Source organism: Leucopleurus acutus, assembly GCF_964270905.1.
Source record: "Leucopleurus acutus genome assembly, chromosome: 17".
NCBI lineage: Eukaryota > Metazoa > Chordata > Mammalia > Artiodactyla > Delphinidae > Leucopleurus > Leucopleurus acutus.
The window spans coordinates 8,489,861-8,515,068 of record NC_139159.1 but is presented as its reverse complement, the minus strand read 5'-3'; the positions used below and the strand labels follow the sequence as shown (position 1 = coordinate 8,515,068).

Genomic DNA, 25,208 nt, shown 5'->3' with positions numbered 1-25,208 from the left:
TTTTTTTTTTCTGGTGGTACGCGGGCCTCTCACTGTTGAGGCCTCTCCCGGTGTGGAGCACAGGCTCCAGATGCGCAGGCTCAGCGGCCATGCTCACGGGCCCAGCCGCTCCGCGGCATGTGGGATCTTCCCGGACCGGGGCACGAACCCGTGTCCCCTGCACCGTCAGGCAGACTCCCAACCACTGCGCCACCAGGGAAGCCCCCTAAAGCAGTTTTTCCTGATCACTACAAAAATACTGAAGTCATGAAATTGACAGAGGTTTTGCTGATTTGCATTGTTAAAGCGATGTTTAACGGTCATTGCCTTTTCATTCATTTCTTCATTCTTGGAGAACATTTTGAGTTGAGGGGAATTGGGGCCATTTAAGCCTAAGGTATTGCAATGAGACAAAACACTATAGCATTTTAAGCTATAACATCATAATCCAGTCCAAGTACTGTACAGCAAAGCTAACTAAAATTTGTTTTGATGGTCATTTGTAGAATTTATAGTCCATCACAATAGCTTTTTGTTTTCTTTGAGTTTAGGTTCTGAATGTGACGCCTGATGACGGTTTTGCTAAAGTGCATTATGGCTTTATTCTGAAGGCACAGAACAAGATCGCTGAGAGCATCCCCTATCTAAAGGTAACTTCCTCCATTGTCCTCTTCTGATCCCTTTGAGTCAATTGGACACCCTTGATTATGTATTGTAGATTGATTGGCATGCACTGCTGACTCTTGTCAATGCTGAAATGTACACCCTTGGATCATGACATTCACAGACAGTGTGGACCTTCAGCATAGTCAAGAGTATCAGAGGTAGAAGTACCAACTATGTGAGCAGAGACTATTTGGAAAAACTTTTATGAAGAAATTCCTAAAACTGCAGTTGTTGTTAGTTGGTAAAATATTTTAAAATATGGACAATGTGTTAACTGTTACTTTTACAATTTAATTATACATTGAGATGACTTTGAACAGGGCTCATGGAAACCTTTACAAAGCAAGGTAACAAATGCAGACTGAATAGATCAAATCCCCAAGAGCCTGATAGCCTTAAAGACTCAGATTAAAATATGCTATCATTTTTTTCTCACATAAAAATTGAAGTTCACCAGAATCACATTTCGTCTGGCTCAGGGGTCTCCAACAGAACTTACTGCCACAAAGGAAATGGTCTTTATTTGTATCCTCTAATATGGTAGCCACTAGCCACACGTGACTGTTGAGCATCTAAAATGTGGCTGGTGTGACTGAGGAGCTGAATTTTTTATTTTAATTGTAATTTAAATAGTAACACTAGCTACTAGCTACCATATCAGCCAGGTAGCTGATTGACTACTTGTGAACTTTAAGTAGTACTTTTGTGATCCACCTTTGTGATCTCTTTCTTTCACATGACTTTGATCCGAGATCCCAGATAGCGACCCACTGATTGCAAGTAGCTTGCATGTTCTATTTGGCCAGCATAATTCTCTTAAAAACAATTTTAATTGCTTGCCTTAGTTGAAAATCTGAACATTTTATATAATCATGCAGATTTCTGGTGTCTCTGGAAAGTTCACATGTGGCCCACATCTCAGCACAGGAGCTGAGCAATGGTGTCCCCTTGAGGTGGGCATGCACCCCTCAGTCGGTCTTGGCTGTCACTGGGCCTCTGCAACCTGCCTGTTCCCTACCATAACCCTGTGGGCATGTGGGTTTTTCTGATTTAAAGTGTTCCCCTTAGATTTCCTTTCATATAATAAGGACCTAACAGTACTCTCCTGGCTCAGAGGTGAGGAAGTGGAGGGCAGGGTTGGTTAGTTAATGAGCAAAGGGGTGTTTATTTGAGTGTCAGTCAGTCAGGAGCCGAGATCACAGCTCTCTTCTCATGAGTGATGCTTCTGTTCCGTGCTATTTTCCAACATTATGCAAATAAAACTTCTTCTGAGTAAAAGATAACGGGCTCCTTGTGAAGAGGCCTCAAAGATGCAGTTTTTTAGACATTTAAATATGTTGTATCTTCATCCTTCTTTTACTTTTCTAAATTCATTCTCTTGCTTTAATATTTTCTCTCTTTCTGATTTTTACATAAATTTAAATTTCAGTTCTTTTGTGGACAGTGGGGATGGAAATCAGCTGAGTGTTTTAGGATAGGAGGTGTTTAATAAAATTAAAGATTCCAACTGGCTTTAATCTTGTTGTATGTTCTGTCAAAGATTTCATTGAAAAGTGAGGACACATTTGTTTTGAGTGGAAAAAAAATATTATTTGCAGTTGGGTCTCTATCATTTCAAACATCTATGAGCAACTAACCATTTTGGTTCAGGGATAAAAAAGCCTCTAGATGACATATGGTCAGATTTGGAGAGCAAAATAAGTGTGATAGAAACTTGGACAAAGAAATTCTTTGAGATATTAAAATACGATTGCTCCTGCGGACACAGTTCACAAAGTGTCATACTGATTTTGTGGGGTATTCCACTGTTAATTGATGATGAATATATTGTTTAGTTGAACTTTATTACCTCCTTTTGGCTTTGCATTGTAAATGTTGACCAGTAACCTAATTGCCAAACTTTAATATTGAGGTGATTTTCTGATTCTTAGAAAACATTAAGTAAATCAATGAATTAAATCTGGTATTTAATTCTTTCATAAATACTGACACTGTCCTTTCTACAGGAAGGAATAGAATCTGGGGATCCTGGCACTGATGATGGGCGATTTTATTTCCACCTGGGGGATGCCATGCAGAGAGTTGGAAACAAAGAGGTAATGCATTCGTGAACTTTTTGTTCTCTTTAACAGAAGATAGAGGAGGGGGAAAGTATTTCTATGAGAGAGTTACAATTGAAAAAAATGTGTTAAGCATAAACTTTTGAAGGTGGTGACTTAAACTTTTTGTAACAACCTGACAATTCTTACTAAATCCTATAAAGAATTTTTGGGATTTGACTTTTATCATTTCTTTCAAGAAAGTATCTGAATAATCATGAGTAGCCTGTAAATTAGTGTGCCTGTGTGTATGTCTGTGTGTGTGTCTATAGAGATAGATATTGCCTTGAAAAAGTATTTTTAAAATTATGAAATGAAGAGATGTGTTTGAAATATTGAAAATATTTTTGAGATAATTTTACAGTTTGCCTAGATTTATTTTTATTTTATTTTGGAATTTAAAAAGTAGTTATTTTTAGAATGAAGTCTTTATTCAACTGATTCCTAAGCACACTGAACCCAGTAGTTAATTGTGTAATTTACCTTCCAAAATATTTAATACCAAGTTGAAGATGAATACCTATAGCTATAATAATGACTGCTATTGACACAGAAAATATAGTAGCTAAAGCAAATCACATGTTTTCTTTGTGATTATTTCTTTTTTTCTGAGTACAGTGTCAGCTTCTTTAAACATAACATTTGGTCATTAATCATGACATCATACAATGTAAATTCCCAAACTCTCACCATCCACTGTAGTTCACACAACATTGCTGGGCTGTCCTTCACCATCGCATGGCTCTAGGCTGGGCTGTCCTTAGAGTCGGGGATCAAAGGCTGTAGTGAGTCCTTGGCTTTTTGTAACCATGCATTCCATATATGTAATAAAGTGACATCTAAGGATAACATAGCTTCGGGTTTCTAAAATTAATAGGAACATGGGACCATTTGGACAATTGAGGGTTCATTGGAGCGCAAGGGGTTTTGTGATGGGGTAATTGCCGGCTAGTGACAGGAACCAATTTCGGGTAACAGAAATTTGGATAATTGACACTGTTTTCTTTATACATTTCTGTGTATCTATACCTTTCCCCCTCTGACCTACCAGTCAATCAACTGGAATAGAATGAGAAATGAGAGGCAAAGAGAAAGAAGGGAGAAGAAATTGCTGATTAGTACTCACTTTTGTGTTCCTTCATTCTTTTAAGATGTAAATGCCTGGTACCTCCTTTGAATGAGAGCGATAAGAAAGATTTTGCTACAGTATCTAACACTTGATAAGTGTTCATATGTGATTGCTATAAATGTAATTGTCACTAATTAATTTACCTTTTAACATCTCATGGTCCCGGACAAAGGCAGATAAAAGAAGTCTGTGATTTATTCTCACATCTTAGATGAAAACAGCCCTTACTTCAAGGGCAAAGAATTCACTACTACACATTGTTAGGCGCTTGGGATTTGAACCTATGGGATTGTTCTATCAGCTTAATTATCATTAAGACGCAAAGAACAGCACAGTTCTTGAATTTAAATGCTCACAAAGATTCATCCTTATAGAAGAAACAAGCCTATAGAAATCCCACGTTAGCATATTCTCCATATTAGATGTTGAGTCTGAGTTGACTCTCGCGCTCTGAGTTTTCATACCGGGAAGCAACCCTCCTTCATGCTCTTAAGCTCTGCTCCAGGCATGAAAAGAGAAGCAAACCCACAGCCTCTGTGCTGCAGAAGCTGACAATAAAGTAGTTTTGACTTTTCTCACGGGATCATTTCGTATGGGCAGGAAGTGGGAGAAAGACCAATCGTGATACTCTCGTAGCAATTCAGCCTCAGCTTTTCCCAGAATTTCTGTAACTCCCAAATCCACATTCGAGCTCCCATCTCCTACTCAGAGTCCACAATCTACCGCCTGCCTAGTTTCTCCACACGATGCTGCAGTGACAACTCACTTGTTCTCCTCTAAAGGACGTTTCCTCCTGGGTTCTGGCTCTCATTGGATGGTGTTGCCAGCTCCCAGGATCCAGACTTGAACCAGCTTAGCTCCGCCCTTTCCTGTGACAAGCCCCCTCCTCACTCCAGTCCGGCCAGGCCAGTCAGCTTCTTCGGAGGTCTGGCGTCCATCTCATCTTCCCTCTTGCTTGGTCGGTGTTCTCATTCCAGCCTTTGTTACCGTCCACCTCTGTGATGGCTGCAAGAACCTGGCTGTCATTTCCTGATTTAGTCTTACCTTCTTCCAGGCATCTTGGGCTCAAGAACCCCATGGTGCAAAATAGAAATAAAGCCCTCTTCCCAAACGATGGCATTCATGGTTCTCCCAGGCCAGTTGAACCACCTGTTCTCATCACGAATGTGTGTCCCATGTCCCACTATGCACCATGCTCCAGGCAGAACAGGCTCTGGCTGGGGTCACGTACCACGGGCCCCAAACGTGGCCTGGGCTTTTCTGAGTTAGACTCTCTTGACATACTATTTCTATGTAGTTACGTAGTGAGTGTGTGTGTGTGTGTGTGTGTGTGTGTGTGTGTGTGTAAACTATACCTGGCATTAATTTGAAGTATAGTAGACATTGATATAGACCATATTTAGCAAGGTGCCCAGCTATGCTTTCTGTCTATTTTAGTATTCCTGTAAAGAGGACATTTTCAGAGGATTCTAACAACTTGATCATGGATTTTCTAGCAACTTTTATTGTGAGGTAGTCTAGATGTTTAAAAAAAAATAAAAAGTCTGGCTGAATTCATTGGGTCTCCTATATAATTGAAGGTATCGTTGAAGATGATTTTTTTTAATTTCGAATATATCATTTCACAGTTTTGTTTCTGTAAAAGTTAAATGGCAGAGGGTATAAAACCAAGGGCCCTGTTTGATGCACTTTGAGTGTCAGAAAAGCTCTTATGGGCAGTTAAACATGCCCCCGTAAGCAAAGTCTCTTGCCCAGACATTCAGCCTGGTGAGTGTTAAGGCCAAGACTGAAATCTAAGACTTGTAACTCCTGAACTAGAGTTATAAGTTTTTCTATTATATGTATATTAATATAATATGATAATAATATAACATATTTTCCTATAAGAATTTTTCTCACTACTCTAACAATATGCCCAGTCCTTAAAATGAATTGCTGATGATTAAAAATCTAATGGACTGTAAGAGTTTCCAAAAATAATCTGTTGTAATTAATAATGTTGTTTAACACTGAAGATTATAGGGAACAAGACCCTAAATTTAAATTGGACAAAAATAACTGATATAGTCAATTTAATTTCAAAGGTAAAATGCTATATTTTTTGAAATCAATGAACCGTGAGCCGTTTTTAAAGAAATTGCTTTATGGTTACCACTTACATGTATTTCAAGGAAAACATATAAGTGATTAGTATATACATTCTTAATTTGAGATATTATTGAGGAAGATAATTAAGTAAGAAGATCCCTTGTGATAGTTTTTTTTTTTTTTAATGATACAAAGATAGAAGGAAGGAGGAATAAATTGCCAATAAATTGCCCTGGGTGATAATTCAACATATTTAGTCTTTTTAAATCTCAGATCGAGCATTTGTAAAACGGAGCTATTTGGGGTTATTGGAAAGATCAAATGAAATTACGCATGCACAAGCTAGTAGTAAGCTGAAAAGTGTTACTGAAAATAGGAGTGGTTCTGCTATCACACTTGATTTTTCTAACGAAGGAAATTTTTTGACTTATGAATTTTAAGAGACTTAAAAGTTATTATTTCTTACATCTAAAGTAAGATGGGGTTTTATGAAGGTATTCTTCTATCTTCTTACTCTGCCTGATATTAACTGCCTGTTTTCATTGATCAAAATATGTATTTGAAATCACTCTTCAAAAGTAATCATTAGATCAGAATTAAAATAATGGAGGCGATACCATTAGGCACTCTCCTAGAACCGTCTTCCCGTCTAAAGACAATGCGGTGAGCACGGTGCAGGAGGCATGTGGGGAGGGCCCCGGGAGAGGATATGGTTCGGGCGTCCTTTGAAGGGTACGTGTGGAGCTGCAGACTGCAGCCAGCTGTCCCTGAAAAGGCTAGTTAGTCTTCTTGGAGGCAAGTTGTATCATGTTACAGCTAGGCTGCAACCGCAAATGTTATCCCTTATGGCAGGAAGAAAAAATACTAGGAACACAAATTCCCTTCTAAAAAAATCTAACGTGGGCTATCACTCTATTTACTGCTAACTCAGAATAATATTTTCTTTCGGTCTGCTTCTTTAATGGAGGATTTATACTTCGTTACCTTGGGGCAGCCTTCTTCATGTGGACGTGAGAAGACTGTTCATGTTGCTGTCCGGGAATTCCCTGGTGGTGCAGTGGTTAGGACTCCCCGCTTCCACTGCAGGGGGCACGGGTTCAATCCCTGGTCAGGGAACTAAGATCCAGCATGCCACCAGGCATGGCCAAAAAACAAAACAAGGAAGTTGCTGTCCTTCTTAACATCCCAGTTCAGTAAATGCAGATATCTGTGAAGAAATGATGAAAATCATACTCCTTTCCTTTGAAAGGAAACACAGACTTTAAGAAATGAAAGCTAAAATATAAACATAGTCCCCTTTTGTGTCTTAAATGATTTATCCACTCAACAAAGTCCTAGATTCTGCTGGACACTCTGGGGAGACCAGTGAGTGCAGTGGAGTCCTGTGTTCAGAGAGCTTTCAGCCTAGGAGTGAAAAGAAAAAACACACATTTATTTAAAATAATAGGTCATAATCAGAGACCCAATCAGATAACAGTATTTTTGCCAGTGTAACAGATTTGGGCACCTGACTAGCAAGCTCTTTATTTAAAAGTCACACCTTGTTTTTAGGGACCTTAATTGTAAAATTAGTAAAACTGCTTCGTTTCGAGTTCAGTCTTTCTGAACTCTTCCAGGCATATAAGTGGTACGAGCTTGGGCACCAGAGGGGCCACTTTGCATCTGTGTGGCAGCGCTCGCTCTACAACGTTCATGGACTGAAAGCCCAGCCGTGGTGGACCCCCAAGGAAACGGGCTACACGGAATTAGTGAAGGTGAGTGTTAACTTTGTCGAGTCCTTGTCTGTCTCGTCCTCTAAATTCAAAGACGGCTTCTCATGGAAAGGAATGTCAGGGAGGAGATAGATTTTCTTTCCAGTGGCATTTGCAGAAAATACGGCAAAAAGGATCTTCATCCCATCAGCCAAAGAGTTTAGGTGAGATGGTGAAGAAAGAAATTTGTTGAAGAGCAGATCTCAAATCTTTTGGCTTTAGGACCCCTTTGCACTCTTAAAACTTACTGAGCACCCCAAGGAGTTGTGTGTGTGTGTGCTGGGGGATTACATGTATCAAGATAATTTTTAGAAATTAAAACTGAAAGGAAATTTAATCTTTTAAATGACTTCTATGAAAATAAAATAATAACTCCATTGCATGTTAACATCAATAAGTTTAAAAAATACATTTTCAAAGCAAAAAAAGTGAAGTAAGAAGATGGGAATTGTCATGTAGTTTTACAAATCTCTTTGGTGTCTGGCCTAGTGGAAGACAGGAGGGTTCTCACCACTCTTTCACCCGTAAGTCCAGAAGCGTCCTGAGTGCGGGAGCTCCTGTCCTCATGGAACTGGGGTACACAGCCTCCTGGCCTGTGGACAAGCGCACCCACCCAAAAGCACATCAGATCTTGTGGTTCAAGAGATTTATAGAGCGTAATCTGCAACACCCATGTCCATTCCCAGTGGTGGGTGGGCTGGAAGTTCCAGCCTTCTAATCACCTGGTCTTTCTGGTGACCAGCCCCATCCGGAGGCTATCTGGGGCCCCATGCTAAGTCGTTTTATTAGCATAAATTCAGGTGTGCTCAAAAGGGGTCCTTATGAATGACAAAAGTCACTCCAGTTATTCAGGAAATTTCATGGGTTTCGGGAGGTTTATACTGGGAACTGGAAACAAAGACCAGATATATGTCTTATATTATCCGAAGCCACCCTCTGGGTTTTGAGCGCAGATCCCTTCTAACAAAAGAATCCTAACAGTTAATAGATGTGGGCACATTACTAGGTCTCATTCAGTCATTAATAATAATGAGTCCAGTCCATTCTCACATTATATGAAAGTACCTCCCAGGGCAAGGCCCCTCAGGTTGGCAGGCCTCCGTTAGATCTCGTAAGTTCCAGAAGTAGGAGTGGTCTTGGCAACATATAGCTTTACCCTTTCAGACATCTGGTGTAGCTGAGCTAAGAGACAATATCTTGCCCTGAGCCTCTTCGAGGTATTAATGTAATATTGGATTTCCCTCATTACATACCCTATTTATTCATCCTCTTACCTTCAGCTGTTATTTCTCCTTTTCTTCATTTATACCCTAACTTTTCCATCCTTGGAAAGGACATTAAGTTTGGCCACTGTGCTGGTCTGGATTGCAGGCAGCTGTACTAGTATAGCAAATACCTCCTCTCAGTTCACTCCCGTTCAGGTGGGGTAGGGTTACCCAGGGGCAAAACTCGTGGGCTGTTTGTCCCACCAGGCAGCATAGCTACATTCACTCATCGGAGAGAGGTGAGAAGGGAAAGGCAAGAGTGACAAAATATTGATAATTTTGGAATCTAGGTGATGGATATATAGAGGTTTCTTATACTCTTTTCTCTACCTTTAAGTATATGTTTTACATTTTCCATAATTTTTTTGTTAAAGAACATCTTGTTCTTTAAGACCTGTAAGACTTCACTGATCAATTTGGTTTACTGGGGAAAAGAAATTTTCAATGAGGTTTCAATAAACGTATATTAAGTGAGTCTTCCTAGACCATGTTTATTCTGTATTTTATTATAAGATCAGAATACAAAAATCAATTGTATTTCTTTACACTAGCAAAAAAAAAAAAAAAAACCCCTCCCAAAATGAAATTAAGAAAACAATTCCATTTGCAGTAGCTTCAAAAAAGAATATAAGATACTGTATTAGCTTGATATACCTTCAGTAGCAAAGTATCACAAACTAATTGTCTCACAGTTCTGGAGGCTATAATTCCAAGATCAAGGTGTCAGCTGGGTTGCTTCCTTCCAGGGGCTGTAAGAGAATCTGTTCCATTCCTCTCTCCTAGCTTCTGGTGGTTTTCTGGCAACCTTTAGAGTTGTGTGACCTATAAATTTCTGCCATCATCTTCACATGGCATTGTCCCTGTTTGTGTATCTGTCTCTGAATTTTCCCTCTTTATAAAGGATACCCTTTGTAAAAGACACCAGTCATATTGGATTAGGGCCCACCCTAATGTCTTAATTTTAACTTTATTACATCTGTGAAGACCCTATCTCCAAAAAGGGTCACATCCTGAGGTACTGGGGGAGTAAGATTCAACATGTAAATTTGGGGGTCATCATCCAACTCTTAAAAGATACTTAAGAATAAATCTTACAGAGAAGTGCAAGACGTACACTGAAAACTATGAAATTGTATTGGAGGAAATTTCAAACCTCTAAAGAAATGGAAACACATTCCATGTTTATGGACCAGAAAACTTGATATTAAGATAGCAATATTTCCCAAGTTGATCTAAACTTTCAACACAATCTCTATCAGAATTCCACATGGCTTTTTTTTCTTTTATGGAAATTGACAAACGGATCCTAAAATTCGTATGAAAACACAAGGGACCACGAATAGCCAAAACAATTTTGAGAAAGAACAAAGTTAGAGAACTTAGACTTGCCAGTTTCAAAACTTACTACATACAAATTAAAGTAATCAAGACAGTGTGATAGTTCCATAAGGATAGACATATAGATCAGTGGAATAAGAATTGAAAGTACAGAAATAAACCCTTACATTTATGATTAATTGATTTTTGACAAAGGTGCCAAGACAATGCAAAGGGGAAAGAACTGTCTTTTTCACAGGTGGTCCTGGGACAATTGGATATCCAAATGCAAAAAATAAAGCTACCTCATACTATATATAAAAACAAACTCAAAATGGATATAGACCTAAATGTAAGAGATAAAACTATAAAACTAGTAGAAGAAACCATAGAAGTGTTCATAACATTATTGAGTTAGGCAATGGTTTTCTTGGCTATGACACTGAAAGTACAAGTGACAAAAGACAAAATAAATTAGATTTCATCGAAACTTAAACTTTTATGCTTCAAAGGACATGATCAATAAAGTGAAAGTAAAATCCATAGAATGAGAGGTAATATTTGCAAGTCATATATCTAACATATATATATATATATATATATATGATAAGAACTCTGAATATAATAAGAACTCTGATAACTCAATATAGAGACAGATAACTCAGTTAAAAAATGGGGAAAGATTTGAACACTTATTCAAAGAAGTTAATGAATGGCCGAGAAGCCTATGTAAAGATGATCGATGACATTTGTCATTAGGGAAATGCAAATCAAAACTACAATATGATACCATTAACCCTCACTGGGATGGCTGCAACAAGAAAGATGAACATTAACAAGTGGTAGCAAGTATGTGGAGAGACTGGAACCCTGGAACTTAGCTGGTGGGGAGGCAGAGGGGTGCAGCCACTTTGGAAAACGATTTGGCGGTTCCTCAAAATGTTAAACACAGAGTTAAGGCCCAGCAGTTCTTCTCCTAGGTGTATCCCCAAGAGAAATGCAAACATATGTTCATACAAAAATGCGTCCCTGAATGTTCTTAGTAGCATTATTCATAATAGAAAAAAAGTGGCCAATCACCCAAAGGTCCATCTAAATGATGAATGAAAGAATAAACAAAATGTAGTGTATTACACAATGGCAATAAAAAGGGAAGACGTGCCAAGGCCCATGGTACAGCATGGATGAACCACGTGTTACATGATTCTATCTGTATGAACTGTCCGGGAGGCAAATCAACAGAGAGCGGAAGGGGTGAGAGCCAAGGACTGAGGAGAGGGCCTGAGACTGAGCACCTGCTCATGAGTAAGGAGTTACTTTTTGGTGTGATGAAAATGTTCTAAAATTAGATAGTGTTGATGGCTCACAAGTCTGTGAATGCACTAAAAACCACTGAATTGTAAAAAGTTAATTGAGTGAATTTTATGGTATGTGAGTTATGTCTCAATAAATCTGTTAAAAATTGGGAAACTGTGATATGTATGTTGTGCTTCAAGTATGTTGAAAACTAAACAGGTTTCTGGGGGTTGATGAAGATCACCTAACTTAACCATCAGTGAGGCAGTACAGTGAGGCAGGTTAGAGCATCTGCTCCATAGCCACATTGCCGGGTTTTGTTGGTTTGTCTGTTTCGTTTGGTTTTTCACTGAAGTATAATTGATTTACAATATTATGTTAGTTTCAGGTATATAACATCATGATTCAGTATTTTTACAGTTTGTACTCCATTCGAAGTTATTACAAGATAATGGCTATAATTCCCTGTGCTAGCGAGTATATCCTTGTTACTTATCTGTTTTATACATAGTGGTTTGTATCTCTTAATCCCATACCCCTATCTTGCCCCTCCTCCTTCCCCTCTCCCCGCTGGTAACCACTAGTTTGTTTTCTGTATCTGTGAGTCTGTTTCTGTTTTGTTATATTCATTTGTTTGCTTTATTTTTTATATTCCACATGTAAGTGATAACATAGAGTATTTATCTTTCTCTGTCTGACTTATTTCACTATGCATAATACTCTCTAGGTCCATGCACGTTGCTGCAGATGGCAGAATTTCATTCTTTTTTATGGCTGAGTAATATTCCATTCTATATATATATATACACCACATCCTCTTTATCCATTCAGCCGTGGATGGCAATACAGTGAAGCAGTTTAGAGCATTGGCTCTGTAGCCACACTGCCTGGTTTTGAATTTTTGGCCTCATTCTTTACTCGCCATGTGACATTGAGCAACACTTCTTCATGCTTCTGTTTCATTATCTGCAAAGTGCCTGTGGCAATAGTGCTTGTTCCGTGGCTGTTTATTTAATAAGTAGGTAGGAAGTGCTCAGTAAACATTAGTTTTTGTTATCATTTATAATTTTAATTTATGTGTTACCTTGTTTTCATAGGAAAGTATTTTCTAGTTTCTAAAAAATTAGTCGGAAAGCACATTTTGAAATTTTATGTATTATTGAAATAATAACATAACAGCCATCGTGTATGAAATGCCTATTTGTAATCATTGTGCTGAGCACTTTGGTATATAATACTTCTCATCTTTACAACAACTCTTCAAGATAGGTGTCATTGTACCCACTTACGTTTGAGTAAGTAAGGATTAGAGAAACTAAGAGATTTGCCCAAGGCCCTATATTTAATAGGTGAGGGCTGCGATTGGAACTGAGGCCTTCTTATGCTCAAGTCCGTGCCCTCACTGGTACCTCACTACGCGCTCAAAGCTACTGAGGTCTGCTCTTACGTCTTGTGTTATTCTCCTTCTAGCCAATTAAATCTTTATTTCAGGGGGCTTCCCTGGTGGCGCAGTGGTTGAGAGTCCGCCTGCCGATGCAGGGGACACGGGTTCGTGACCCGGTCCGGGAGGATCCCGCATGCCGCGGAGCGGCTGCGCCCGTGAGCCATGGTCGCTGAGCCTGCGCGTCCGGAGCCTGTGCTCCGCAACGGGAGAGGCCACAACAGTGAGAGGCCCACGTACCGCAAAAAAAAAAAGATTATTAAAATCCTTATTTCAAAATTCTGTTTCTCTGGGCTTGATTTCAGCCCTGCCTGTTTTAAGCTCTGCTTCATCTAAGAAGAAAAAAAGCAAGTCCTGGGCATTAATCCCAGGGTCCCCAGCAGCATAGAATCTCAGAGTGTGTGACAGCTGTGGGTTGTGATTGTAAAGTTAGCTTTACTTTACTAACTACCTTGATTTGCAGTAATGTTAATATTGTATATGTTATGACTTAAAGTAATTTCGGGTGACCACTCACCAGTAGTGAGTATGACGAGGCAGAACTTTCTGTGTGAGGAACCCAGGGCCCAGAACCGTTTAGCTGACACACCCTTGCACATCAAGATTTTCTTCCATTTTCAAATTACAGATTTGACTGTTGTGGATCAAGGATCATCACCCAGGCATTCCTACTGTAAGATGGGAACCTTCTAGATGGGGTAGCTGCCATGTTTGGCCAAAATCCTTTTAGAATACTTACCCAGATCTGGCCCTTACGTCATGATTAACTGCCATGCATAGCACATTTTCATTTAAATTATTTTCATTGTATGTTCCAGTGAGCTGTAGAGTGCAATTTTCTCGAAGGCACGGGACAGTGTTCAGTAAAATGTTATCATCTGTGTTTTTCCATTTTGTTGAATTGTCATTGTTTCCCCTTATTGTGTAGCTTGCAATTTGGCAATTCCGTGCACTGGGGGTGTTAAGAGGCTGTGCAACTTGATGAAAAAAATTTAGAGAAAAATATCCCAGTAGAGTTTTTTCTTTTAGGCATATGTTCATTGAAATTGAGTACTTTTTTTGCCCAAATATGAAAACCCTAAGTGTTTTGGGGGTATTTAACGTAGAAATTGAAACAAAAATAGATTAATGTCTTTGCTAGGTTATAAATAGAAAAGGGAAAAGAAATCTCTTCCAGTGAGAGGAAAGCCATCATAGTTAAGAAGTTTGCTCTTCTTCTTTTTGAGATTAGCTTTTTGATCCAAATTATTCCATGGCTAATTTAGATGTAAACATGCATGCCTTGAAACCGCTGTAGTAACATGGAGAGCACAACAGCCAATAGCAACTGAAAACCATAGTTCAAAATAACCCTTTTCTATTTTTTTCCCTGCTCCCTAACTCTGCATTCATCACTGGGAAAAAGGGAAACTCTTGCATGCTTTTTCTGAGGTTTTCACAGCATTTGCTCTGATAGAAGCATATAGCATTGCTGATAAGTTTTCCCTCCTCATACGGTAGTTTTATTACAGTTGGAGAAGTGCCCAGTAAAACTTGCCAGTGTTGTGACACAGTGCGTAAGAATGATTGATTGAATGATACTCTTCCTGGCATTTTCTCTCAGACTCTGGCTTTTATTAATTGAGAAACCCGTTGTGTATGAATAATGCCACCTGGACAAAAATAGGACTTATACAGGAGTGAATTCGTGGTTCAGCATTCGTATCTGTGTGATTAAATATTTGAATATTTTCACTGAACTGCTTTTGAAATGAATTGGATTGAGACAGAAGCAAAAATGTCAGACTTACAGTGGAATTAAGCTATAAAGTAAGAGGATTATCAATTTTATAGAAAAGTAAGCATCATCCTATAAAGAAGTGCTGAAAGCAGTTTCTTAAGATTAACGTAATAGTTTAATCCTATTTTTCTAAATCAGACTTTCGACTTTTGGATTCCAATGATATTTTCACTACAAATGACAACAAGAGTCCAGAGAATTTACGGAATTCGATGGTTATGTGATTTAAAAGTGAACTTTAGAAGCAGGTTAGTTTTGCTCTCTGCTCTGACACCTTAAGGAAGTCATTTCATCCATCTGGGCCTCGGTTTCTTTCTCTCCAAATGCAAAATAATTGCCTCAGTTCCTCCTCTCCTACAAGTGCAAAAACAGAACAAAACACAACAAAACACCACCATCGTGGATGTTCCCGTGTGTGTTTAAGTGTGAGCCCTTAATAAGAGCTGACACTCTGCTACGGTTATAGGAGGGTCTAAGATGCCAGTTATAGCAACATATCAAAAGGCTGAAATATTAGAAATTCTTTGAATTATTTCAAACTCAAAGGTCATTTTCTTTCTCAAAGCAAAATTGATGAGTTTTCAATATTTGTCAGTTTTTTAAAAAATGCCTAGAAATTGCCTTTATCTCTGGTCCACCTCGGGAGCTTGCAGTACAGTGTTTGACTTACAGACCCGGGTACTACACTGCAAGCTGCATCTGTAGGTTAGTACGCCATTTGCAGTTCCAAAATTTTTGATCAAGCAGTGTTACCAAAGCGGGATCCGGCTGCTTACCGCTCAAGAGCTGGCATGCGGGGATGGGGGTGGGGAGAGGGCGAGGTGTGTGGAGGCGGACTCCTGTCCAAAGGACAGCCGGGGGCAAGAGCTTTTACAGGTGCAGGGAGGGGCTGCGCGCAGAAACAGCACAGGCAGCTCTGACAGTCATCTTGAAATTGGTCACGTGGTGGTCTGACAAGCATCGTCTTGATTGGTTTAAGTAGTTACTCTTCAGTTCCGGGTCGGTTTGTTCCCATTTCCTTGAGGCCAATTCTCGGAATTGTGGCAGCTCATGTCATGGCTGCAGTCTGCTCATCGTGTAGTTAATTTCTTCCACCCGGTGAGGGTGTCAGTATCTACAAGACAGCTCACAGGATAGGGCTCAGAAAATTATCTGTAACCCTTGAGGAGGAATTAAAGGTCCATGACTTTGCTTCCTGACTAAACTGTTATTGTTTTGTCCTGTTTGACTGCTTTTCTTTGCTTCCGCATTTTCTCACTTCTCTGATTAAACGTACTCTTTGGCTAAAGATTTTCCACAGACAAAAGGCAGGTGGAGGACGTGGGGGGCAAGGACCACAGGGTCCTGCTCTGTTTCAGTAGGTCATGATCTATATCTTAATATACATACGCACCGATGGATGCATGTGCACATACACATATAGATAACTTGCTTATCTGTTTATCAAGTGGTTTATTATATATATAAACAGAAAGTCTCTGTCAGACTTGCAGCCCCTTGAGATTAGGGGCTTTGGGGTTTTTACTCCCTCCTGGCCTAGCCCGCTGCACTGTTCCCCGTGGGTAGAGCAGGGAAGGGACGACAGAACTTTATTTCCCCTTTTACCTTCCTCTGACTGAGAATGTTGGCTGGCATCCCCGCCAGTCTGGGCTAGAGTACAGGAATGTGGGTCTCCTTTGCACTCTTGTGTCCTTGAAGCCCTCAGGCTGGCTGCTTCTCCTGGCAATCTGGGCTATCTTTTTGCCTTTCTCCTAGGAGAAGAAACCCCTTTTTTCCCCACTCTTTAGAAAGAGCAAAATTCAGTCCTCCAAGACTCTTCTCTTGCCCTGTGCCACGTACTTTATGCTGTCCTTTCCGTTCAGTAAGGATACGAGAGACTATATACTAAGCGGCAATGGCCAGACCATTTATAAAAATAGAACCTTGACCTACAATCTGCAGCAGCCTGCCAGGGAAACGAACCCCTTTTCTACAATAAATAAACCAGGAAGCGAGCCTACTGTAGATCAGACTGGCAGGAGGCCAGATTACTATCTCCAGTGGCAATCCAGAAAGCTAAACAGTCACTTCTATCACATTCTGCCCCAAATGGCCAGGACTTGATTGATAACGGACAGCTTTCCTAGTTTTTGTCCCCGCTTCCAACTTAGGACCCACCAGAGAAAGTCAAATATGCTCCGCTCACCAATCACCAGAACACCCAGCTTCTAGTCAGCCTGCCTACAGCTTCCCCAGGCCAACAGCCTCCAATCAGGGCACCCCTGAATCCTTCTCTTCTTTCACTAGAAAGTTTTCCCACGTCTCTGCCAAAACACTGGTGATCGTGGCAGACTCCCTTGCTTGTCTGAATAAATAGCCTTTGCTTTTCTCATTTGGTTGGTCCTTGTTTATTTCCACGATAAGAAATGTCAGATGTTTTCCTTTATTTTTATATTCAAACTTGAAAAACAGGAGGTCTGATTAAAATGCACTAGGGGGCTTCCCTGGTGGCACGGTGGTTGAGAGTCCGCCTGCCGATGCAGGGGACACGGGTTCGTGCCCCGGTCCGGGAAGATCCCACGTGCCGTGGAACGGCTGGGCCCGTGAGCCATGGCCGCTGAGCCTGCGCATCTGGAGCCTGTGCTCCGCAGCGGGAGAGGCCACAGCGGTGAGAGGCCCGTGTACCGCAAAAAAAAAAAAAAAAAATGCACGAGGACCAGCAAGAGATTGCTCCTTCAATGCTACTAATTTCCCTAGAGATTTTATTAAGATCAACTTGCTGTGAGAGCATTGCACGCGCTGTGGTGTTTGCTTGGATTTCGTCACTTCAGCTCGGTGCTCAGGAGGACGCCCCTCTACCTGGTATATTCCTTCTAAGGCAGGGGACACTGCCACCCGTGTCTTCTCATCACAGTGTAAAGTATAGGCATGTTTTAGCGAAGATTTAAGTAAACTGACTTTAAGAAATCAGATCTGTAATTCCTAAAATAAATAACTAGAGCCAGCATGTTCTTAGATAATGAGGTAAAAATGGTATATACATTTTAGTAACGCACCACTATTATCAATGCGTTCTAACTCCAACTGAATGTGTACACTTGGCCTGGAATAGTCTTCGACCACATGCCTTCTCTTAATTTAGAGTCAGAACCTTTCAAAGTACACGCACATCTCTGGGACTTCTCAGTTGCCAATGTCTATATTTTCTCAATTCCCTTTTTTCTGAACAGCTAGTCATACACAGTTACTTACCTACTCTTGCTTATGTTAACCTGAGCTCTGTGAATTCCTGTATTATGGTTTGTTCACATGTTAAAAGTGTAACTCTTCCGGACTTTTCCCATGACTATGCTTTATTTTGCTGCTATAGACTTACTTGATTCCTGATCCCTTCCCATCTGCTATTTGCTTTCTTAGCTGGATGTAGTTCTAACCTGAACCTGCATTAGTGTTACAAGTTACTTGTGTCCCCTCAAGAATTATATATTGAATTCCTAATCCCGTTAGTACCTCTGAATATGACTGTACTTGGAGATAGGGCCTTTAAAGAGGTAAAGTTAAAATGAGGTCATTAGGGTGGGCCCTAATCTAATGTGACTAGTGTCCTTATAAGAAAAGGACATTTGGGGCTTTCCTGGTGGTGCAGTGGTTGAGAGTCCGCCTGCCGATGCAGGGGACACGGGTTCGTGCCACGGTCCGGGAAGATCCCACATGCCGTGGAGCGGCTGGGCCCGTGAGCCATGGCCGCTGAGCCTGAGCGTCAGGAGCCTGTGCTCCGCAACGGGAGAGGCCACAACAGTGAGAGGCCTGCGTACCGCAAAAAAAAAGTAAAAAAAAATCAACAAAGAAGATCTTAAAATTCTCATCATTATCATTATAGCTCTATCCATATATAGCACAGTTACTTTTAGCACATTTAATCTTCTTATAGACTCCTGAGGGAAGCAGTAGTATTTTATGCTCTTTATAAGTGAGGACTCTAAGGCACAGGGTGGTTAAGTAATTTGCCCGATAGCACACAGCTAATAAGTGGCACAGTGAGATTTTCAAACCAGGCAGCCTGGCTCCCATGTTTTACACCCCTAACCACTACACTCTATTGACTTTTATAAAGCTCCTAGAGGGGAAAAGAAAAAAAAAATCCAAAAGGCATCAGATTTCCCAACAGCAGCACTAAATGTTATATAACGCAATGGATCAATGCTTTCAAAAGTCTGTGTAGAAATTATTTACTACCTAGAATTCTGTACATAGTCAAGCCTTCAATCAAGTGTAAGAACAGCTTCAGATAAGTCAGAAAGACAAAGACCAATACCATGTGATATCACTTATATGCAGAATCTGTAAAACAACACAAATGAACATATATACGAAACAGAAAGAGACTCAGAAAACAGACTTGCGGTTGCCAAGGGGGAGGGGGTATAGGGGAGGGATGGATCGGGAGTATGGGATTAACAGATGCAAACTATTATATATAGGATGGATAAACAACAAGGTCCTGCTGTAGAGCACAGGGAAATGTATTCAATATCTTGCAATAAACCACAAAGGAAAAGAATATGAAAAGTATATATATATATGTACACACACACGTATAACTGAATCACTTTGCTGTACAGAAGAAATTAATACAACATTGTAAATACTTCAATAAAATTTTTTTTTAAAGAATAGCTTCAGACATTTTTAGAAATTCAGTTTTACCTGTGGTGTGTCCTTTCTCAAGCACACAGATAATCCTTTATCCAGATTAGAATCCAATAATTAGGGAGCCTCATACTGGGCAGAGGTCAGGAGAAGCTCCCTGATGACAGTTGTCTGGCAAAAGCCCAGACACCGACCAGTTCAGAGCAGAGCGAGGCAGGTGGCTCCTGGAGGGCTATCTTCGGAGAAAGAGGGAAAGAAAGTAATAGCTTACATGATGTTTTTGGCAAAGCGTAGAATAGTATAAGAGGTTTTACAGCACCCTTGCAGGGCTATAAAGAAGAAACAGTGATAAGGCCATTACAGAATTAAGCCAGAGCAAAGGAGGCAGAATCTATAAATGCTGCATGTGACATGAAGAGTAATTGTTACAACTCAGTAAAACCCAGATGTGAGTTTACCCAGATGTATGAAAGGTTTGTGACATGAGCTGAACTGCTAGATGGAGACGAGGGAAAAGAAGACATCAAATCGTTAACTTGTTCCCTTCCCTGACAGAAAATGAGAGATCAAGTCTAGAATTAATAAATCAAGAGATAGCAAAATATAAACAGATTACTTAGATAGAAGCAGGCAGATATGAGAAAACAATATTTAAAGGGATTAGTTGGGGGTTGGACTCTGGGGAAAACTTGAGTAAGGTACTGCTGCTTTCATTGTAAGACTTGTAGTAATATTTGACTTTTAAAAAAATGTGTGTGTCTTAATTGAATGAAGGGAAATAGTAAGGGAAATAGTTAAGAATTAGTCTGCTCCTCTAAAGGCTTTCCGCAAGAAATCAGTGTTAGGAGAAGCCTTTAAAAATAGGACTTAATCTGATGTGGAAGAGAAAAGTGTGCCGTCCAAGCGGGGTGAGCAGAATATCTGGGAAAGGAGGAAATGGCCCTGAGCTGGAGGGAGGGTGTGGGTTAAGGAGAGCTGGCGCACAGTTTGGGATTGATGAAGCTTGAAACCGGGAAGTCCATCTCTAGATGACTGAGCGCCAAATATAGCTGAGGTGTAACTGAGAGGCGAGTGCTGATGACGGGTTTACGAGGCCATGAGGCACTGTGAAAACAAGCGAATCTCTGTTTTCTAAAGCCTGTGTAGCCAGAAGAAACATGAATCAGAAGCTGTTGTCTTCTGGGCAACCAACTCAAATACTAACCCTATGAGTTTCTCTTTTCAGTTTCATGAAATGAATGAATTTAGGGTCAAGGAAGTAATAGGTCAAATGAAACCTTTAAAAATGTAGGCATGGCCCGGTCTGTGTAAGCCTTCAGGTTCCTGTTGGAATTTCCTAAAAAGCGGAATTTTTTGCCGAGTCAGACAACTAATAATGTTACTGTAGAGAAAGTGCATTTCTTCTTTCCTCCTCCTTCTTCCTCCTCCTACCCCTCCCCCCCGGTCCCCCCTCCCTTTCTCTCTCTCTCACGAGCACACACGTAATTAGGTTTGGTCTTTAATCCCCTGTAACCATGTGAATGTTTTACAGTGCAGTTCATTGGTTTGTGCTTGAAAATGCCATTTCCGGGTCCCATTCCAGATTTCTCCCTGATGCCCGTAAAAGAGACCCTGCCACGTCTTTCCAAAGCTGAAAAACACCCCCAAGCAGAATCCTTACTTTCGTAGAAAAAATGTTTCTGTTGAACACGTAGGGGATTGTGATGGTTGTGACCTTTGTGTTTTTCATCATGTCACCAGGTAGAACTGGTGTGATCTGGTTAGCCCAGTTTTCCCCAGTTGTCAGCGTGCGCCCCCTTTGAGACACACCCAGTTCCCAGCCAGGGACACCTTGTTCCACCAGTATGTGCCCAGTGTGTGCCCTGTAAGTCACAGGAGACGGGGACCCACGGCCGCTCTGCTGCCCCCGAGCCCACCGCAGCCTGACACCCTCCTCCCACAGGTGCCCCGGGGATAATCAGGGGGCACCGCAGAGCCGGTTCTGGTGCTAGATTGTGAGACCTTAGGCTCAGTCACCGGCCCAAGTGCTCTGTCATCCCTAAAGTGGAAAAGTCTCCACTGCACTCACAGTACAGACACTTCCAGTTGTCAGATTCCACGACAAACTACTGACCTCTAAAGAGGAAATGCTGAGTGGCTGTTTCATGATGAAAATAAATGTCCGTGCAGGGTCTGCTCAGCACTGAGCGTACTGAGCAGGTCGGTGGCACTGCCGCAAGAGTGTTTCCAGCTTGGGACCGACCGGGAGACCCTGCATCTGGTTGCTCCTTTCAGCCAGACTGTCCTCCAGCACCCCTGCGGCACGTATAACAGGGGCAAACAAGAAAGTTTTTTTAAAAAGTCATCACTATTCCCGGAAAAGTCCCTCTGCAGCGACACTTCCCTGGGGGGACCCTGGGGAGAGGGGTGCGGAAGGGGGCAGGAACGACATTTCACATGTAAAAGACAGCCTGCCCTTAAAGAAAATTTAAACATTTTATTTAGTGATGCAGTCACTTGAACATTTTCCCTAGGGCCCTGTGCCCTATTTTAGGAACAAAAGATCAGCTCTTTCCAAAGATGCCCCTAAAATCAGCCTTCAAAAGAAATGAAAGAAGCCACTGAAGTACTGGGAGGGCAGAGGGTGAGAGCCTGCCTGCCATATCAGGCACTGATAACCTCATTTGAGAAGTAATTTCAAGTGTTAGAGAGGTGATTCTCCCCTGTCTTTGTGGCAGTTTAACATGAATTAGACAGATTTATCTAACAACTTGAATAAGTTACAGTAGCTGCGGGGAGCGTTGGCAGTTTAGGTACATTTGGGGAGATGCATCTGGGGTGCATTCTCTTTCCATGATCTTGGGATTCTTGAGAAAACCGTGGTCTTCTCTCACTCTGGGGACCTGCCTAAGTGAGGGTTTTTGAGTATCTCTTAATTGCAATGCAGTCTTTGACCTACTATTGATGAATTACCTTCTTGGGATGAAATAATATTGAAATTGTTACCAAACCAGGTTCGTTTACCAGGTTCGCAGCAGCAAAGAAAGGATTTATTCACAGGCAGCCAAGGGAGGAGACGGGAGAACCAGTCTCAGATCTGCCTCCCTGAAGGCAAGGAGCTTGAGATATTTATGGGATAAAGAAGTAGGGTGATCTTAGGGGTGGGGAAAGGTGATTGGATGTAGGGAAAAGGTGAGGTAATCAGTGGTCTGCCCAAGGTGTTTCTAAGTTACACGCTTCTTCATGGAATGTATGTGTAAAAACGGAGGGACTTCCCTGGTGGTCCAGTGGTTAAGACTCCATGCTCCCAATGCAGAGGGCACAGGTTCGATCCCTGGTCGGGGAACTAAGATCCCACATGCTGCATGGCATGGCCTAGAAAAAAAATTTTTTTAATAAAACAAAATAAATAGATGTAATAAAATAACAATTGAGGCACTTAGCATGATCTGAGTGTGCAGGTTTTGGTCCTCGACATCAAACAGTCATCCATCAGACACCTATACAGGCCCAGTTTTAGGGTCAGTGGTCCCAACCAGCCTTAGCCAGCTGGAGCTTGAACTAGACACAGCTGACTCCAAGTGCCTAGAAAACAACTCAGGCAAATGTCTTATTGTTTAGGCTAACATGAAGCTTGGAGGGTATGCAATTTGCAAGAAAATAATTAAGGCGAGCGTGGGTAGTAAAGTAGGCTGCAAGCAGATATATAGCAAACTATAAGACAAACTCAAGAATTTCTGTTAGTCACCAAGTTTCTGTTAACCCAATGGGGCACAGTTTCAGGGTGGTTTTTTTAACTCTATGGGGCATGGTTTCAAGATTATTTGTGGACAGATGATCCACACCAGCAGAGAGCATGGTGATGATAAGAGCAGCTCCAGATTTTGACACAAATCAGTGGGTGGGTTTCATAGAAATATAAAATCAATTGGTGCAGCTACTGTGGAAGACAATATGGACGGTCCTCAACAAGTGAAAAATAGAACTACCAAGTGACCCAGTAATCCCATTACTGGGTCTATATCCAGAGAAATGCAAATGTAATTCAAAGTAAAATATTTTGAGATATCTGCACTTTTGCGTTCATTGTACCCTTATCCACAATAACCAAGATATAGAAACAACCTAAGTGTCCATCAATGGATGAGTGAATAAGGAAGATGTAACACACACACACGCACGCACACACACACACACACATGCGCGCACAATGGAACACTATTCAGCCACGAGAAAAGAAATCCTGCCATTTGTGACTTGGACGGACCTTGAGGGCACCAAGTGAGATAAGCCAGACACAGGAAGACAAATACTGTGTGGTATTACTTACAATGTGCAATCTCAATTAAAAAAAAAAAGTAAGACTCATAGAAACAGAGAGTGGAAAAGTGGCTGGCAGGGGCTGGAGGCGAAGGAAGTAGGGAGAGGTTTGGGTAAAGGGTACAGACTTCCAGCTATATGATGGATAAGGTCTAAGGACCTGATGTATGACATTGAGACCGTAGTTGACAACACCGTATTGTAAACTGAAATTTGCTAAGGGAATAGAAGTAAAATATTCTCACTCCCAAAATACCAAATAAATAAATATATGAGGTGATAAATGTGTTAATTAATCAGGTGGGGGGATTCCTTTCGCAATGTATATGTATATCAAATTACCACGATCTACATTTTAAATATCTTACAATTTTATATGTTAATTAAGTCTCAAAGCTGAATTTTTTAAAAAAAGAAATGTCAATAGACTCAAAGTAACAAGGGGGGAAAAAGCGGTATAAAATCAGTATCTAATCTTAAAACCTACCGCTTGCCCTAGAATATTGGAATATACCTAATGTGGTCACACAGTGTCACAAGCGTTCCCGGGGTTTGGCTGAAGTTGGTACCATGTCTTCACACAAATCTCTGAGTGTATCTGTCTTTGGTGGAGTCCTCTGCTCGTGCTGTATTCCTGGCTCCTTCTTGGTTTTCCTACATTGAATTGTTAATTCATAAAGCACGCGTTGGTAAAAACACTTTACACCTTCTCTTGTGCTTTGCCCCACCTGTAATTGGTCATCCAGACTTCTCTTGAATACTTCAAACGATAGAGACCCCTGTTTTATTTTATTTTATTTTATTATTATTTTTTTGCGGTACGCGGGCCTCTCACTGCTGTGGCCTCTCCCGTTGAGGAGCACAGGCTCCGGACGCGCAGGCTCAGCGGCCATGGCTCGCGGGCCCAGCCGCTCCGCGGCATGTGGGATCTTCCCGGACCGGGGCACGAACCTGTGTCCCCTGCATCGGCAGGCAGACTCTCAACCACCGCGCCACCAGGGAAGCCCGAGACCCCTGTGTTATAAGGCAACTCGGTCCATTTTCAGAGCACGCTAATTGTTGCTTCCATCTTTTGTATGTGTTTGTAACTCACCAGCTTTACTTCCTTGCTCTTGAGCCCCGATTCTCGTTGAAATCATCTGTTGTGTTCTTCGCTATCCGGGTACCCGTAGACTCCATGACCACATCCACTTCCCATGCAACGTAGAAATGTTTGAAATTATGAATGTTTCAAAATCCCGGTTTCTCTATGTAACCTAGCCTCTTTCATGCCGTTTTCGTTCTTTTCTCCTGATAGTACTTCCCCCTAGGCTGCCACTCCGGATGCTTGCCCTGGCCTGCTGTCCCCCATGGCACCCACCCCTCTGCCATCTCCACTGCTCATCAGTATCGCTGTGCAGTGAGGGTTCCCAGGAGGAGAGCCTGTCCTTCTCCTCCCATGGGATCTACCCTCGCCAGCCAGGCACTTA

General features: G+C 41.2%; 1 protein-coding gene across 2 annotated transcripts in view; it reads left to right on the top strand.

Moving 5' to 3' along the window:
* ASPH (aspartate beta-hydroxylase) overlaps positions 1 to 25,208 on the top strand; it is a 207,742-nt gene that overhangs the window by 160,313 nt on the left and 22,221 nt on the right. For both annotated transcript variants that reach the window (XM_082859064.1, XM_082859063.1), the window contains 3 exons: positions 531 to 629; positions 2,652 to 2,741; positions 7,578 to 7,715. In XM_082859064.1, the coding sequence (XP_082715190.1) occupies positions 531 to 629; positions 2,652 to 2,741; positions 7,578 to 7,715 (327 nt within the window). The remainder of the gene's footprint in view (positions 1 to 530; positions 630 to 2,651; positions 2,742 to 7,577; positions 7,716 to 25,208) is intronic.